The 20,732-nt window shown below is 30.0% G+C and overlaps 1 protein-coding gene across 1 annotated transcript; it reads left to right on the forward strand.

Moving 5' to 3' along the window:
* Window positions 1–19,308: 19,308 nt before the first annotated feature.
* On the forward strand, window positions 19,309–20,506 carry LOC105367701 (ice-structuring protein 2A7-like; the record flags this gene model as incomplete). Its single annotated transcript, XM_011506470.1, has 3 exons — window positions 19,309–19,368; window positions 19,450–19,509; window positions 20,498–20,506. Coding segments are annotated over 3 exons (129 nt in total), but the record flags the coding sequence as incomplete, so codon positions are not given.
* Between the last annotated feature and the right edge of the window lie 226 nt (window positions 20,507–20,732).

The following is a 20,732-nucleotide window of genomic DNA, read 5'->3' on the forward strand; positions in this document are numbered from 1 at the left end:
CACTTTCCAGCGTCAAATTATATTGTACTGTAGAAAAGTCTTCGTTATGAAGAGTTAAAGCATAAAATTTTTTATTTGCGATTAATTTTCTTCAGACGTTTGGAAATTTTCATAGTTATTATTTTTTTTTGTTATTAGAATTATCAAAAGAAAATTATTATATCCATAGGTATTGTTAATAATACAAAATTAATATTTACTTTAGTATTCGTGGATGCATTAGTATTGGCATTGTAGCCTTTATGGTTAGAGAATTGATAATAATTGAAATTTTGTCTTTTCAATTTCAAGTTATAATAGTGTTTCTCGCATAAAATTTATTTTCTATTAGCGCCAAGATACATTTAAATGAATAAACTTTTGCGCATTTTGAAATTATTTTTTTATAAACGAACAATGTTAATTATACTGTAAGATCATGCTCTAATGATTGATTTTTGTATTTAAACATTTATGCATATAATAATTGATCACATTAATCGTTACTTTTCTCTCATAAATATACTTACAATTTAATACTACTACTACTACTACTACTACTACTACTACTACTACTACTACTACTACTACTACTACTACTACTACTACTACTACTACTACTACTACTACTACTACTACTACTACTACTACTACTACTACTACTACTAATAATAATAATAATAAGAAGAAGAAAAAGAAGAAGAAGAAGAAGAAGAAGAAGAAGAAGAATATGAATAATAAGAATAATATTTTAATTATTGTGGTTTCCAGATAAATACGTACTTGTTAAATATATTATTATATTTTTCTGTATCTACATTATCAAAATAACTTTTTTAAAGCTTTTTGTTGACTTAAAAAGGCGGAATGAACTTGCGGCGAGTCACATCTTTTTAAATTAATATCGTGAAAAGCTCTGGAAGAACAAATTTTATAACTTCAAAGATAAGAAAGTATGTACTTCTTCTCGAATAAACTTTACTTTTACTATCTAAGGCATTCAAATTGTCACTTTGTAAGTATATAAAGTTTTTAAATGTAAAATATGTATTTAAAATTATGCAATTTCTGAAATCTACAGAAACATTTGAAAAAAATAATAATATTAATGTTGGTTAAACTTTCAAAAATTTTTTCTAAAAGTATTTATGATTTTTTCTCTCTGAATATTTAGTTCTGCAGACGAGTGAGAGCTTAATTGATTTGCAGTTAATTTAATTGGGACAATTAAATTAAAATTAAAATTAAATTAAACATAATTAAAATTTTCTAACGAAATCGATTTGTTTGCTCATATAAAAATCATTCCATCTTTTTTATTATTATTCTACTTTTTACAGTTGCATTTGTCCCTTTTTATTTTTCATCTCGTTTTACAATTTAGCGTGAAATATGAAGTACGGGTTTACAGATAGAGACAACTTCAGTTTTCGCGCTTTTATCCTGGATTTTAGCTGACTTAATCTTGTGCAAGTCTATATTAAATATTGCGTAAACTAATATCAGACGCGATATATCTTACAAAAGTTGGATATTAGACATAAGTTCTTGTTAAATTATTATTGATATTGCAATATCTTTCAGACTTGTATAAATTATGAAACATAAATATTTAGAATTAATCAATAATAAAATAATTTTGTAATAAATCAATTATAATATTAGAGATAATTTGAATACTATTAGTAAAGAAATTTATTCAACTCAATTATTTGTTTAAAATAATGGATTTTAATTTTGGTTCTACATCAATAAGATAAGCTTTTCTAATTTTTATTTGTATTTTTGCAGCACTATTCGTACATTTATAAGAAAATCATATAAACCATTAAAAAATGTTTAACAAAACATGACAAATTTCTTATCGTATGGAGTATTATCATATAATTCAATTGTTGAAATTAAATTTGTATCAATAATTGCACAATTAATTCTTATAATCAATTAATTAATTAAAATAAATACTCAATATAGTGCCACGAATGCTTAAGATCCTCATATCTCATGAAATCTTGTTACCATATAATAATAAATATAATTTGGAAATATGCAATTAAGTGTATGCATAAATTGTAGTATAACTAGTTGGAAAATTGGAAAAAATCTATTTTGTTTTTTAACTTATTCAAGATGTCATCGTACATTCAAATTTTATTCAATATTTGCATTAGCGTACTGGAATGATTCATGATGAATTAATGTCCTCGAACATTATATTAATTTATTACAAGCACAAGTCCCGACATATTCATTGTCGAATGAGCGTGGGCCGAAAATTCGCACGTGTCTTAATAATTAAAGGGAACCTTATCGGCCAGCATTTCTTTGCAGTTGTCGTAAATAAAATTATCCAATACTTACTGTAGAGTCACGTACACTTAGCTGGATTCCTCCTTTTGCGTAAGGTCGAAAGTGTAAGGGTGAAGTCAGGGAGAATGGGCGAATGCAGATCGGACGCGAAGTTGAAACATTAATACCTCGGAAGAGGCAAAATTCCCGAGAGTTGGGAAGCCCTGTCAGTCGGCTTTAAAGCGGCGGAAAATAGCTGACTGAAAATTCGTGGGACGCCTGTCTACAGACTGTTAGAGTTTCTGGAAATCGCTTTACTATAAACTCAACGAAGGAGCGTTAAAAAGATAGGAATTTACCGTGAAATTTTTTAATGGCCTGTAAGGTGGAGTTCGTAATTCTTTATGTATGTATTATCTTTTATCCAAATCTCTATGTATGTTTATTAATAATAATAATAATTTTAAAAATATGCCCATGCCAGCGAACGTATTATTCCAACTCGCCGATTTCTGTTAAATTTCAATCTCTACGACCTCGTATAAATTCACGTTTATTTAACTTTTATCTTCATCTAAAGCTTATGCTTCGAGTATCTTATAGTTTTGTTTTCCTTGCTATTTCCTTCGTTGTTAGACTTGTTACGATTTTCATTTCTAAACTTTTTTAACTGTTCAACTTATATATTTAGTTATGACAAGTGATCATTGTTTAACGAAACATAAGAATGTAATATTAATCTATAGTAATTCTATACTAACTCACGGCCATCGATTTTCCGTATAATCTGCACTATTTTAATCTATGATTATTTAAAAATTTTCTCTATTATATTTAGAAAATGTATTCCTTTTCAACGGCATTATCCCATCGAAGCTTTTATCGAAGCTAACCACTAATTAAAAGATGGATTAGCAGGTTTAAATTATTATTTATATGAGTTTATTGAGGAAATAGAATTTTTATAGATTTTGTTGTTGAAAAAATTATCGCTTTCTTACGGATAAATTTTACAATGAAAAATTATAAGCGTAACTGAACAAATCATTATCATAAATACAATAATGCTAATGAATTTTTTAAATTCATATTAGGATAGCTCTAAATAAACTAATATAATCTACAAAATTTTTAATTTAATAAGGATTGAAAATTAATTGAAAGTAAGCTAATTATTCTGAACAAATAAAATATTAATTTTATTATTTAGAATTGGATTATTTCGTTTGACAATATCGTATCAGGAGAATACCAAATTTTGTTTATAAAAGTCATACAACAATTGTGTTGTATGCCAATCAAATTAATCAAACAATCCAGTTAAATTCAAGTTAAACAATAGTATTATTTATCAATTTAAAAGCATAATTCACAGAAAATATATTTTAACTTTCATTCGGAGATTTTAATTAAATAAAAGTAAAGTTTGTCCGATAAAATGAATTATTAATTTAAGATATACGATATCACTTGAGCTTTTCTTCTTAATATCGTGTATTCATTACATTTACGTAATTGTTGTACAACACCTTCCGCGCGCACCAAGGATTATTTGGGTTAGTTTGTACTTGAGAATTCGCCATCATTAGCAGGTGTAGTATATAAAGTTGAATGTACCAACTCTACAGGTTTTATATGGATCCTTATTTATTAGCTTCCCTGTGTGCTAAAACAGGAGTTTATGGGGGCCTCTTAGTCATAATTAAATTGTATCGCTTTAACATTGTGTTCTCAAAATATGGCTGAAACTGTGCTCCGAGTATTATGAATTTCATACGACTGGACAATCCGTTTCACTGCGACTCTATTTATTTTTTAGTCCTTCATTACACGGAATATCGTATGTATTTATTTATCGTCATTTTATTCGACAGTTGACATTGCCATATTAATCATTTATCCATTAATGATTAGTTAGCTTGTCTTTTAGACCAAATTAGATGAAATTATCGTTTTCTTCGCCCTCTAATCTTACGAATATATATATATATATATATATATATATATAATTATCTTTTATTAACTATTTTTAAGAAGTTAAGTTAATAATACGACCATAACATTTTAAATCGATACTTCTTATGTAGTTAACATATTAAATACTGCGATTAAACGTTGAATCTTTGAATATTTCAATCTTCATAGTCATTCTAGTTTCCCGAGGAAGTTAGTTCATCACAATTCTTGAAAATCATTTATTTAATATATTTCTAAACATTTTTTACGCTAATTTTGACAAGAGACGAGACATAATAATCTTATCTCTTTGTCTTTATAATCTGTTGCTTCTACCATGACTTTTGAAATATCGCATATTATTCTGGTAATAATTAGTGACATAATAAATCACTGTAAATAACAAATAAAATATGAGATTTTCTTTCTCGACCTCTTTTCCTTAAATACGTATTTTAAGCCTATTATTTATTAATTCAATTTAAGATAAAAATTATGAATAGATAAATGCAAAGGTAAATATTTGCTATTATAATATTAGATATCCAATATAGGGCGCCGTAAGTATATATTTCAAAATTTACCAATATTTACGTATTACTACGATCGAACCACGATGTTCAAATATACTTTTATCCCGAAACTCAACAATATTATAAATATATATCTTTGGACATACAAGTTGAAATTATTAAAAATATACGAATCTATTACATGCTAAATCTATTATTACGCTCTGATATATCAATAAAATGTTATGTATTATGAAAATGTTTCTTACATTATTACATTAGAGTAAAGGGTTTTTTTTTTTTTAATCTTTATGTCTTTTAGAAATATATTACATCTACTTTTATCGACCTCTGCAATTTTCGAATTAAAACTTTCTTACATTGTCGTTTTTTGTCTTTAAAAGTTATTTGAGTTTCTTAAATCTCTGATGCTTTTGTCATAATCCATGATGTACAAGGTAACTAAAAATTTATGTAAAAGAGAAAGTATCAAGTGTCATATATCATGACGACAATTGATATACTACGAGCAATTATAACTGTACATGACTTTCTGTAAATATTAATGTAACATACATCCTAGCTGCACGTAATATATTATTCGCAGTTCAAGGTAAAAAGAGAATATCTTCATTCCAGATGCTGTTGACATACATGTAACGTACAATAGGATTTCTACAATATATTTTCTATAATAAACTCAATACGAGTTATTATTTATAACTATGAATTATACAAAAGTTTTTAAAATTATTGTTATACCGATATACATATATATATATATATATATATATATATATATTTTTTTTTTTTTTTTTTAAAAAATTTTCTCACTTTAAGTTATTGGACACAATATTATTATTATTATTATTATTATTATTATTATTATTATTATTATTATTATTATTATCACAATAAAATTTTTATTAGTTTACTAATGCTTTTAAATAAATTGTGTTTTATTATTCATTTAATATTATAGATAATACTGCGTCAGTATTTTTCCTAAGTATCGCTACTTATTAGTTATTAAAATGTTTGCAAATAATAAGATCTGCCAATTATATTGTCAGTGTCATATTTATCGAATGAAATATATATTTTGCAGTGTTTTCCGCAATGTCTAATTATTCACAATTATTCACAATTATTCACAATTATTTAATACAGTTAGAAATGAGAAAGTTATAGATTCGCCTTTTTTTTTCGATGTTCGGACATTCAAGGCCGAACGTTGTTGTTACATCAATTTCGTTCACGTGTTTATTAACTTTACCATAGATTTGCTGGTTTAAAGATATTTTAAAAGTAAGTTTCGTTTTCTTCAATGTTTGAATAGACGAATTATTTATTCGATAATTATTGCATGGGCATTTTAATTGTCCAAGTGTATGCATTAATTACCTCGAAACTAACGATTACTTTGGACTGCAAAGGGGCCGCCTTCTCGACCCTTCAACTTGACCACTTTCAGTCGACTGCGCTTGAAAATTTAATAGAATACTTTCAAGATGGTATACTTTTAGAAAATGCAATAAAAAATTCGTTTTCAAAGATTGTACAGTTTTTATAGAAAAAGCTGCACGATATTTTTATTTACTACCGTTCAGATTATAAGCCTCTTATAAAATGGGATAATTGAAATAAATTGTATGCAAAATTCTTGCAATTTTTATGTGGATATCAATACATATCAAATTGTTTCACGAAACAATATATTTGTGTAGAAATTATCTTATGCAATTGGCCGTATTAATATATCGTATAATTTATTATATTTGCATATTAATATTGTTGTATTTAATCTATTAAGCAAGTGTTTCTTACATACTATACTAGAGAATTAAGGATATATGAAGCAGGATATATTTTTTGTTTTTAAAGAGATATGTAAGAAACAAATTAAGTAATGTTTTAAAGAACTTTATCGACTTGCATCAATAGTATATCGATATTCTCTTTATTATTATTATTATTATTATTATTAATATGTGAAACTCCAAGTCATTTTTTTTCTCCAGTGAATCATAACCTTTTTAATATTGCTAATGTAAATGAGGATGCCTTGAAAGAAAATTGAAACATATATTGCAACATGTATTCATGAAAGCAAATGGATGTTTAAGAAAAAAAAAAAAATAAAAAAGAAATATAACACGATGTACATTTTATCTCCAAATTACCCAGTACACATTCAACAATAACAAAGATTAATTGGCTATTATTTATAATAAAAGGTGTTTATAAAAATATAAGTAGTGTAAATGGTTAAAAAAAAAAAAACAAAAACAAAAAAAAACCAACTTCTTTGTGCATTTTATCTCTTTCTGCCCAATTTCCAGATCTGGTGCCGATGAAAAGAACCGAAGATAAAGAGCATCATACTCTCATTTATTAATCCGATGAATCGAATTAACTTAACATAATAATTTATTCTTTAGATCCTCTTTATGAATAGTAGGGATAGCATTCTTCTGATTAAATTATGGAAACTACCGAATGAAGGTAAAGTATAATGCACTACTTAGTTTATCTATAAATATATTAAGAATTTAAGGTACGTAGTTATCATTATAAATTTACTCTATTTTTCAAAAGTTTCAAAATCATTTGGTTTATGGCCAAAGGTTAATTTGCTTATATTAATTTTATGTGCTTATATACTTTTCAAGACTAGCTTATAACAAAGCTTAATACTATTAATTCAAAATTGCAATAAATGTCTTCAATTTCATATGTAACATAAAGTATTTTGTATCTAATTTGCATCTAATCTTATAAACTTACATTCATTTTTTTTTGTCTGTTTTTTTTTGTTTTTTTTTTGTTTTTTTTTTTTTGTTTTTTTTTTATTTTCATATAAAGTAATTTAAAAAGTTTACTTGTTATGCTATTTAGTGAGACTATTGATTAAAGTAAATGTAAGATAATTGAAATAGATTCACATTGGATTATTTGAAACGATGTGCAACGTCTTAAACAATCGATATCTGCTATTGATATAACACATGACTTATAATTCGAAATTTAAATTCAAAATGCAGTATTAGTAAAAAGATTATCTATTATTGAATGTAAAAGTGTATCGATAATAATTTTTATCGGCATAATTTTAAATAATGAATTATAACGTAAATCTACATATTTTTCGTTATATTCCCATTCATTACTGTAAATTATCATTAAGTGAATACATCGTTAGTGCATTAATAAAAAATAATTTATTTGGAATTTTATATTTTTGAAAATGAATTAGCTTTTTGAGTACTTTTGACGTAGAAATTTTAAACATTATAAAATAGTAGACAAGAATATTACGGAGGGCATGTAAATTTCGGTTTTACATAAATCAAAAATTTTTTCAAATTGTAATTTAGTATTTAGTATTAGATCAGTAAAGTTGCTCAGTCGTAAGAGCGGATCTTTCGCATTTCCTTAAAAAGTCAAGTAGATAAATGTAATGAGTGGATTTATAAAGATGTGTTTTAGGGACATATTTGCAGTCGGAAAACAAAGAGAGAAAAAATCTTGACAGATTAGAAAGTCAGTGAGAGGAGCGGGAAGGGTGGAGGGGGGGGGGAGTTTTAAAAAACAATTTGTATGACTTTATTGGAAATTTAGAGAAGATAAAACAACGTCAAGATTTACTAAAGAACATTGCTCCGTTACTATTTAAATTTGTCGATTTTTTTTTTTTTTTTTTTTTTTTTTTTTTTTTTTTTTTTTTTACTTTCAAACAGCCATATTTCAGTGTACGACATTTTATGTTTTGAATCTATTTTCATTGCAACAAAAAGCAAAATATAATCCAAACGCGTTAACGCCTATATTATTTATATGCAAATATATTCAGCTGTACACGTAATGTTAATGTATAAAACAATATTTTTTAGAAGAAGGTATGGTTTATTTTAAAAATTATTTTCCGAATATTTAATGTATTGCGAGTTTTTTTTAATGCATCCGTACAGTTACGTATTAAAAAGTTTATCTATGAATATTTCAACAAATTAGATTGCGTATATAAAAGTTCTTGCAATTTTAACATTATACTGTCGTTTTAAATTCTCATGTTTGCCATTCGTTATCTCGATAGACACCGTGTGGAACGTTAATTCGATATTATTTTAAAGAAATGATTCTCTTGTCCCGGCGTGTCTAAAATTTTATTCTCTACTTTAACATTGACAAGTTCAATTAAGAAGTCTTAACAATATGTAGGGGAAATTCAATCAATACACGAATAATTAACATAATAGCAAGTAAAATTATTACGAGCAAAAATGCAAGGATCACTGTGTACAGTCAATGAACTTGATTTATTCAAATCAAGAACTGGCATTGATAATTTGCTCTAATCCCCGTTAAACGATATCTTTAATTAAAATAATGAAAACTTTAAAACAACTCCAGCTGGCTTTTCAGCGACGAATTCATTGTTGCTCATCAACTAATGAAACAAACAATCGAATAAAGAGATACGCGAGAATTATTCGTCGCTACTGGCATCCGTTTGTCCTCGCAAATAGTCGCGCACGCCTCTTCCGCGCTAGTATAAAAGAAAGGAATGAAAAAACAAAAGAAGAAGGAAAGAAAGAAAAATGAAAAAATTACGAGTAAAAAGTGAGACGACGTCTTTTTTCTTGTTGTTGCGTTATACCTGCTAGGAGAGAACGATTGACGACAAAGACAAAGCATTCGGCGCCCTCATCGAAGTATTGCCGAAAAAATGAGGCAAAGTGTGGGCGCGTTTACTTGTAGGAACAGCAGCAGCAGCAGCAGCAGCAGCAGCAGCATCTGCGGGTTGACAGTCTAGTATGTAGGGCACTTTAATAACGAGCGAGCCTCGGGCACCAAGAGAAGTAGGAGCAGGAGGCTGAGGAGCTGAAGTTGGAGGAGCCTCGCCGATGCCACCGCCTGGCTTTAATTACTCTGCGTTGTGCCTTTAATGATACTCGGCCTCCGGCCCGCCCCCTTTCGCGTCATCCCTCTCCCCCTCCCAATCCACGGCCAACGCCACCACCATCGCCACCGCCACCACCACCGCCACCATCACCGCCACCATCACCACCACCGCCACCGTCACCGCCAACGGCCCCACGATACCCACCCGCACATTCCCAACGACCAACCCCACCTACAGTGCTGCCGCCGAGAACCTTTTCCCGTACTTTTCCTCTCTATATACCGTGCGATTTTTCTTCTTTATTTGCCGGGAACATAAATAAAGTAACCCGAATTTCCAGGCACTTCTGCACGTGACGGCGTGTTTTGTTGCTGTTTAAAATTTTAAATAGGAAAATCTAATAAAGATGTCTCTTTTAAAGGATCTGCCGTTCGAATCAATGTTTTTAGGGTGGCAGCGCATTCTCCTGCTAAATCAACTCATCCAATACGCTCATTTATGAAATTTTTACAACACCACTTGGACGATTTCATATCAACATTCAAAACTTATATCAAACAGTATATGCCTCTGCGTAGGACGTTGAGTTATTTTTGTTCACTTTTTAATATCAAGAATGATATTAAATGTATGTAATAAACAGTGGTATAATATCTCACAAGCTTGAAATTCAACGAGAAATATTGAAAATTGAAGCAATTTCCACGCGTATTCGCTACTACTACTACTACTACTACTACTACTACTACTACTACTACTACTACTACTACTACTACTACTACTACTACTACTACTACTACTACTACTACTACTACTACTACTACTACTACTACTACTACTACTACTACTACTACTGCTACTACAACTACTACTCCTACTACTACTACTACTACTACTACTACTACTACTACTACTACTACTACTACTACTACTACTACTACTACTACTACTACTACTACTACTACTACTACTACTACTACTACTACTACTACTACTACTACTACTACTACTACTACTACTACTACTACTACTACTACTACTACTACTACTACTACTACTACTACTACTACTACTACTACTACTACTACTACTACTACTACTACTACTACTACTACTACTACTACTACTACTACTACTACTACTACTACTACTACTACTACTACTACTACTACTACTACTACTACTACTACTACTACTACTACTACTACTACTACTACTACTACTACTACTACTACTACTACTACTACTACTACTACTACTACTACTACTACTACTACTACTACTACTACTACTACTACTACTACTACTACTACTACTACTACTACTACTACTACTACTACTACTACTACTACTACTACTACTACTACTACTACTACTACTACTACTACTACTACTACTACTACTACTACTACTACTACTACTACTACTACTACTACTACTACTACTACTACTACTACTACTACTACTACTACTACTACTACTACTACTAAATTTAATCTAATTTCTTCTTTATTTAATAAATAAATTTAATTTTCAACTAAATTAAACAGTTCATTAAATTAAGAAGTTCAATTTTCAGCCTAATGTATTTTTATTAAATACTAATGTGTCTTATGTACATGGGCATTTCTTTAATTATTGCTACCTGGCGTTTAAACATTGATACTCAAGATCGATCGATGTATATCCCAAATGTAAAGAAAAAGCTAGTACGTATTTCTATAAATTCGTAGGGTGCATTGGTGCGTGTGCGAGTGCACATTACAGTCACACACACGGACACACACGCGCGCGCGCGCGCACGCACGCACGTACGCACGTACGCACATATATATTATATATCCCATTATGTAGAATTACGGAAACGTCAAATTACGTAGAGATGTTTCGAAATCAGCAAATTATCATGTCAGTCGCGGAGGGGCCATCGCACTGCCGGCTAGGATCGCGCAATCGATAAATTCCCCGTGAATTTGCGGAACGTGACAAAAAATAAAATGCATTTGGCAGGGAGAGGGATGGGCCCTCGTGGCATCACCACGTGTAACTGTATCGACGTTGGCGTGGCTCGATTTCGCGGGCTACCAATCCATTTCTGTATGCGTCCGTGCGTTTCTGTATTTGGAGTGGCGGCATCGTCGTCGTCGGGGGCGGATGGGGGGATGGACGATGTGCGTGCTTGCGCGTGTACTTGCGGTTCGCTACGGCTCGGTCGAGTGCTCGTAAAGCGGTAATTCAGTCTTTAATTACCGAGTTGGAAGCTGCGCGGGCCTCGTCGAGCGCTTTTACGACGATGTGCGGGGGTACGGGTACAAGGGTGGAAAGGTCGATTCCGTCGCCGCCGCCGCTATCGCCGCTGCCACCGGCGACGCCATCACTACTCGATGAAGAGATTGATGGCTTCCGGAAACGTGTTTTGCACGCCGAGGCCTTCACTGTCTTAATACAAAAGGCGGATCAAAACTCCTTGGTTCTTGAGCCCGTATGGCCATTATGCGCTCTTATTTTATGTCGCGTGACCGATTTTACTTTGTGTATAATGGCAGACTTTTTACTTACTCCACCCTATTCGTTTTTACGGCAACGATATAATAAACCATTAGCGTGTAAATTTTTACTATGTATGTATATTGAGATGTTTGTTCTTTTATTTTTCTTTTATATTTATTTTTCAATATTCTATTGACTGACTTTTCACGCCTTTAACAGAATCCCCAATTTCATTTGGTTTACTGATTTCGGAATAAGAATTTCTCATTAAATGCTGTTTTTGCGAACCATTTTCAATTAAACGTAGGCAATAAAATATTATGAATTGAGCTAGTATTCATTCGCTGTAAATGGTGAGGGATAATTTTTCAAACTGAATATTAAATAAGAGTTGTTGTGCTAACATAGAAAATAAGAGCATCCGATATTTCGAGCTTTATATTGTAAAATATAATAAAACCTTTCGTCCGCTATCTTTTGTAGACGAAAGATAATTTTAAAACTAGCAATGAATTTTTTGTCTTGTCATTTGACTTGTCAGGTAAGGCTATTTGCTTCAACATTGTTTCCGAAAATTTATTATATTTGTTTTTTTTTTCTACGGACGTATACTTATTATTAATACACGTTACAACACTGAAGAAAAACGGCAAGAAATAATATTTATAAAATTTTTTTTTTTTTTTTTTTTTTTTTTTCCCTTTTTATTATTAATACACGTTACAACACTGAAGAAAAACGGCAAGAAATAATATTTATAAAATTTTTTTTTTTTTTTTTTTTTTTTTTCCACTGTATTCGATACGTTTACATGTTTTGTTTTATATTTTTATAATTGCCTAGGAAGTAAAATTATTTCAATTTCACTCTTATCGGCATAAATTAACCTCAATTTCCGTTTCAAAATTTACGACAATTTACAAATAATTCAGCGATGATATGCACAAAAACAAAAACAAAACGAAACAAAAATTATAAAAAAAAACTTATGATAAATAGGAGTTCTTTTCCACTTTTTCCAAATCAAGATTTTTCATCGTATCTTATTTTCGTTTTTTTCTTCTTTTTTTCTTTTTTTATGCAAGTTAGTTTAGAATTATAGCCAAGATATTTATTAAAAATAGGCTAAAGGTGATTAATGCTCGGAGAAAGTATCGTTGTACGCGAAGCACCATCTCATCACTAATGCCTTTATATTTAAAATGTTGACCATCCGAATAAATAGGACAATATTAATAATATTACTACCAATTTACGACTGTTAATTCTATATTAATTAAAAATTACGTTAAATTAATATTAAACTACATTGAATTGCATTTAGTGGTAAAATATTCGTACTCCAGTTAAGTATTATCAAGTATTAATAGCATCGTCGATATTATTTCATTATTACCCATTATTATGTGATTGCATATAAATATCGTTTAATAATGATTTGGAACTCGATTGACGAAGCACAAAATATCATCATTTAAATGACAAATCTAATATTTTTAAAATAATCAAGATAATGCACAGTGAGAATAAAATATGTTGAAAGTTTTTTGAATAATATCGTAGCAAAATCTGTATTTTCAAAATAATGAAGGAAATGGGCTACCAACTGTACCTAATCCCTCGGCTTTGTAAATTAAACAAGAAGCTAATAATTGACTAATTAAAGTCTGTTTAACCGTGTGCAGTTTGAATTTTTCTCGATCTATCTTGCATTCTATTTTTTTACCTTTGCTCTCCTTCCCCGCCCGGCCTTCCCATAAACATCTTACTTAGATCTTACTTAATGATCTTAATAATGCAGACCCGACGCGTTCTTATGGACACGTAGAAGACGTACGCGCACAGCCGAGATGCAAGGTACGTAATTTTATATTGGGTTTAATAATTTTGACTTTGTAAATGGTAGTGGAGCCACATAAGGCAGTCCAGGCATCAGTTTTAAAACGGCACCTGGCTGACCTGCTTCTCGTTTACTTGTATTCCGATAATGCGAAAAAATCTCGCACTCGGTCACATGATGTAACCATTACCCGAGGGAAAATGATGCTGCTGGATTGGTCGGCGGTCGACCCAGAAGTGTATATATATATATATAAAAGGTCGTGTTTGCGACTTTAAAGAATCTTGCTGAATGGCTATTTGCTAGGTTGCATTCTAATATTCTTAATTCTTTAAATTAAGGAGGATTATGTGGGAACATAATCGATCGTTTATTAATATTGATTTTTTGAAAATATATTTATACAACTCTCATGTTAGTAATACAGTGAGGTTCAATAATACGTTCATCTCAGTTGATTATAATGATTCTGGAAAACATTGATATCGAAGGATCATTAGTTGCCGAGAATTGTAACAATCGATAAATATTATATCCTAATGGGAATAAAAAAAATTATCATTCCCCATTCGGCTTTACTCTTTACTTTCTTTCTCCATTCTGTCCTTTGTCTGTCCCTCTGTCAATGTCATGTTCAACAATGATTTAATCACTTAAGTTTGATTAAATATACAATGTACATTTTAGGTATCAGCTAGAGAAATATTTAGTCGTACAATATACGATTAATCTTTCTAAATAGATGGCGACAGCTACTATTTTATGTAAATCTCGTACTGTAGTGAATTATCTTGTAGCTGAACGAGTATTCTAAGGATTTCTGTAAGTCTATTTATACGTCTATGTTTTTGATTTTTCTATCAAATTTTTCATATAAATAAATCGAGGTAATTTAATAGTGGTAATTGAATTGATCTTAATAAATTAGACGTTTCTGTAAATTTTTCATTCAAATTAGTTGTATATTTTTGTAAAATATGTGAGTAAAATATTTCAATCATAACATAATTCTAAATTGATTCAACAATCACTCTCAATTTTATTAAGCAATACTTTCATAAAATTATTATGTTGAATCTTTTTTCGAATAAATCATTGTAAATTTAAAGGCTTACTTTTTACTGGCAATTACTTGCAAAATTTACAATGTAGTACAAACTCAGGCAATGGGTGAAATTGGATATTCTTTTTCATTTAATAAATTAACCATTATTATTACTATTACTATTATTATTATTATTATTATTATTACTATTATTATTATTATTATTATTCTTCTTCTTCTTATTATTATTATTATTATTATTATTACTATTACTATTACTATTATTATTATTATTATTATTATTATACATATATTACATTAATTTTTGTATTTATGTAAAATGAGTTAGTAAATTTGAATATTAAAACTATCAAATTAAATTGTGGTTAAGCCATAGTTTTACGTAATATACTGTTATTACATACGTGATCAGAAAGTTTGTTCATCCTTATACACTTTATTAATATACAATTTTAATTTAATATCTTTATTATCTAAATTGTTTAAATATCGTATTGCCTTTTCATTTTTAGACCAAATGAGAATAAAGCTTGATAAGGAAAGATTTATAGTTTTGCTTCTTAGGGAGCTTATACAATGAATTTTATAGTGAAATATTGTTATTTAATTTTATGTATCGTCACTATATATAAATACGCTATTTTATGAATCGCTAAAGCAATGTCATTTATTTCAATAAGTGAAAAATTTCTTCACTTAACTTTTCGTAAAATACCAATTGTAACTTGGTTAATATTAAGAAAAGTCAGTTTGTCTTATTCCACTACTATTTTTAACTCGTTGTAAGCGTCGCAGAAAATTATTCTCATGGTATATAAATTTTTTTTTAAAGAAAGTCTTATCGAATATATATATATATATATATATATATATATATATATATATATATATATATATATATATATAATATCGCCTATATTCGAATCATTATTCTATTGAGTTATAACTGACTAAAACTGGGGCAGTCGTATAGCAATTTTTCAATGTTTCCTTTTTTTCTCTTTACCTTTTATGTTCCTATTGAAAATTCAAGCTTTCATCGCATTAAAAAAATATGATTGATTCTTTAATTTAATAATGTCACGACCAATTTTGACTATTCACCTATATTAAAGAGGATTAATGTAATTAATGACTTTAATGATTAAAATTACTATTAAACAGACATTCTATTTTATTATAGTGGATAGTTTTATTTTATTATAGGATAGTACTATCTATAGTGGAAGATACCATAAGATAGAAAAGGATAAATATATCTTGATTTTGCAGCGAAATAAAAATAAGCTTACATTTATATTTGTATGTTTGTATGTATAATATGAAAAATTTTGAAACTTTGTTATCCAAATTACATTAAAGAGTATTCACATTTTGTTCAAATTTTTTTTAATTGATCATATATTTGAAAAAAATACACAATTTTAATGTTTTTATTATATATGATTTTTCAGGCGTTAAGAATACTTGCTTAATAAGATAAATTACGAAAGTAATTAAAAACTTCATTTTAAAAATCATGCATCACTATCAATTTGAGTTTTCAATATCAATCGTATAAACAAAATACGTTTAAATACGATATATTATCGAAAATATATAAAATTTCTAATTAAATTATAATTATTAAAATAATATATATCAATGGATCATACAAATGGAAAGAAAAAGTCATTATAGTCACTAAACAAATTACAATTACTTAATTTGCAAAAAATGTTATATAGTTTTTTATTATGTTTCATGATAATTGTTCATAATAATTTCTATAATAAAAATTATATGAATAAACAAAATTAATAAGAATTTTGATATTAAATTAAGCGCTTATTTATATGAGCATTAGAATCCGAAAGATTCTTTTAAGTTTTATCCTTCCTTTTAATTCCGATATCATATACATTATTGATTTCAATATAAATAACAGAATTGTTATTTGAGAAGTAATTGATAAATTATGTTACAATTGATTTTATACTAATTTCCACGATTTTTCGAATAATTTATTTTGCACATTATGTTCAAGAAATTTAGTTTATAATTTAAGAATTCTGTCATTAGCTTTCGATTAATTTATAGCTTAATAGTCCACTTAATGTAATATAATTTTATTAGCCTGAGAAGTAATTAAAGCTTTGGCCGATTATTTTATAAATGCCTATTCAATATAAGTGTATTTGCATGCTAAATATTTGCAAAAATCAGTGGCTTATTAAATGATTATCCGAAGCATCTCACTAACGAATTATTAAATTGGGAAAAAATATAGAGTTTGTAATTATTCTACGAAATTGATCGAAACTTGAATTTCAAAGTCTTTTCTTTACCTCAATGTATATTTTTACTATCGCTGAATCGTTTATTTTAAGAAGAAACATATTTTCTTAAAAAGGTTTGACATTAATGAAGAAATGCTAATTTTATAAAAAAATCTTTTCTTTATGAAAAATCCCATTTCTTAATATTGGTGAAAGTATTATTTCAATTGGATCGATAGATTAACTAATTTTGTGCTTCGAATGCATTATTTTGAATGTGACATAGAGATAAATTTCGAGGAAAAGCACTTAAAAAATTTTCATTATAGAAAATTTTAATTTGAGTCTGCTTAATGTAACTAATGTAATCTAAATTAAAAACTACTTCTTTCACCCTTTAATCATTAATTAATTACGAATTAGCGTAACAAATCGGCGTTTTTCCCATACATGAATCGAAATAATTATTCATTTGAATTTGCTCTCTTTTCTAAATGCATTATGGATAAAAAATAATCTTTCGATCAATTCTTGTTCTCTTCTTTAGTATTTATTTGTTATTATTACTTTTAGTATATTGGGAGTAACGTGGTAAATGATAATTAAATCTAAATGTATTAATATATTTAATGATTGGCTGTGCGAGACTACGTATTTATATGAGTTAATGTATATTATTTATAATTTACATGCATTTCATTATGATATACTATCTTGGAAATTTTTTATTTATAACGTTATATCGTATTATCGAATCCCAGTTTTACGATGATTTCATTATCGTTTACAATGATTTACAATGGTACAGTCTTCATAAATGACCTTACTTATCGTCAGTATTGTGAAATAAAAGGATCAATTACTATTTATCATCGTAGTTTTAATGTGTGTTTATATAAATAAGCAGATAGACCTATTTAAATACAAAGATGTATGCGTATTTACTTATGCACATACGTTCAACGGTGTAATCAACAATCCTTGTTGTCTCAATGTTGTTAATAGAATGCTCAATTTGCAAATTTTCAAATGCACAAATAGCTGCTTCAATAATATTTTTAACAGCTTTTTATCATATCAGACTTGGTTGATATGCATTGTAAGAAATCAGCTTACTCTATAATTGCTTGCGTCATAAGTCCTTTATATTCATGCCGTTTAATAGCTCAGACATTCACTATTCACGTTTCCCTGTAAATACACGCATACAAAGATAATTTTATCATGTCATGTATTTCACCATTCAATAGATTAGCTCTCTTAGAATAATTAATAACGAGATTAAACTGCGGGCTTGGCAATTTAAAAGCGCATTGTATTTCATTAAAATGCGTACTTCTTCCATTTACGTATTCGCATATATTCAGAACAGATGTCCAAAGCACGTGGCCTACATACACGGGTGAGAGTGCCGATGTTGGGGCACTCGTGTCTGACAGCATTGGTACTTACACTACTTGTTACCGTGCGCAGCAGCAGCAGCAGCAGCAGCAGCAGCAGCAGCAGCAGCAGCAGCAGCAGCAGCAGCAGCAGCAGCAGCAGCAGCAGCAGCAGCAGCAGCAGCAGCAGCAGCAGCAGCAGCAGCAGCAGCAGCAGCAGCAGCAGCAGCAGCAGCAGCAGCAGCAGCAGCAGCAGCAGCAGCAGCAGCAGCAGCAGCAGCAGCAGCAGCAGCAGCAGCAGCAGCAGCAGCAGCAGCAGCAGCAGCAGCAGCAGCAGCAGCAGCAGCAGCAGCAGCAGCAGCAGCAGCAGCAGCAGCAGCAGCAGCAGCAGCAGCAGCAGCAGCAGCAGCAGCAGCAGCAGCAGCAGCAGCAGCAGCAGCAGCAGCAGCAGCAGCAGCAGCAGCAGCAGCAGCAGCAGCAGCAGCAGCAGCAGCAGCAGCAGCAGCAGCAGCAGCAGCAGCAGCAGCAGCAGCAGCAGCAGCAGCAGCAGCAGCAGCAGCAGCAGCAGCAGCAGCAGCAGCAGCAGCAGCAGCAGCAGCAGCAGCAGCAGCAGCAGCAGCAGCAGCAGCAGCAGCAGCAGCAGCAGCAGCAGCAGCAGCAGCAGCAGCAGCAGCAGCAGCAGCAGCAGCAGCAGCAGCAGCAGCAGCAGCAGCAGCAGCAGCAGCAGCAGCAGCAGCAGCAGCAGCAGCAGCAGCAGCAGCAGCAGCAGCAGCAGCAGCAGCAGCAGCAGCAGCAGCAGCAGCAGCAGCAGCAGCAGCAGCAGCAGCAGCAGCAGCAGCAGCAGCAGCAGCAGCAGCAGCAGCAGTAGCAGTAGTAGTACCGACGACATGTCGACAGTGGGACGACGAGCTTGACAGATGGGCACACCCCACTAGAAGTGGCGACGTATTTTAATGGGTATGCAGTGACATAAAAGAAATGTTCTTTGTTTAGTGTGAGTGAGCTCGCAAAGCGTTTCACACTAAATAGCGTGGTACACTCATTACGCAATTATTATACGCGTAATTTTCTTACGCGATTGATTTAAATCTAATTGCTCCTTATGGTAATCCAACTATTGACATTTTCACGCAATTTCACGCATACATTTTAGTTTTATCATACAAACTGTATTTTATTTATTAATTTTAATTTTATTTTAGAAGAACAATGCAAATATTATTTGCGTTCGATATTTATCAATAACAAGTAAGAAATTAAGAAATATTCTTAAACGTTTATGTGTACTTAACAGGGCTATGTATATCATTATATAATAGTGAATATAAGCAACAGAACATCAGCTATTTACCGAAGTGTTAAATAGTCTTTTATTTTATTTAAGCTTCTTTTAATTTCCGATATAAATCGTTAATAGCAGCGAAGTACAAAGTACTAATTTTATGATTAACTTTGTGCCAAATGCTTTAGGTAAATTATATTAATACAAAGCCATAAAATAGTTTAATTGAAAATTAAGAAAAATATAGTCTACTAATTGCATCGATGATGCCTCAAATCCAATGAATTACGTTAATTATTATTGGAAAAATCTCAATGTACAATTTATTCATACTTACATATATACATACACACATACGTAAGTTTCAAATTTTCAATGTATAAGCAATGAAGCAGCGACTTCATTAGCATATATTAACATTTTTTAATTCACCGTAATTTTATCATTAATTTTAGATTAAACAATTATTCCTAACTGTTTGATATAATAACAAAGCTTTTCCAAATGTTATTCATAAAGATTATACAATTTAAATTTTAGGGAGATTAATACAATTTCCATAAGTTGTGAATTAATAGCATTTTAAATTGTATACATATATATATATATATATATACTGTATACATATATATATATATATATATATATATATATATGTATAATCTCATTTTTGCAATTCATTTAAATCGATATAATCAACAATACATTCCTTGAAAGAATTTCTACTTTATGTAAAATCCTTTTTCACCAATTTAAAACTTAACGTCGGGTTATT

Source organism: Ceratosolen solmsi, unplaced genomic scaffold (genome assembly GCF_000503995.2).
Source record: "Ceratosolen solmsi marchali unplaced genomic scaffold, CerSol_1.0 scaffold7, whole genome shotgun sequence".
Lineage (NCBI taxonomy): Eukaryota > Metazoa > Arthropoda > Insecta > Hymenoptera > Agaonidae > Ceratosolen > Ceratosolen solmsi.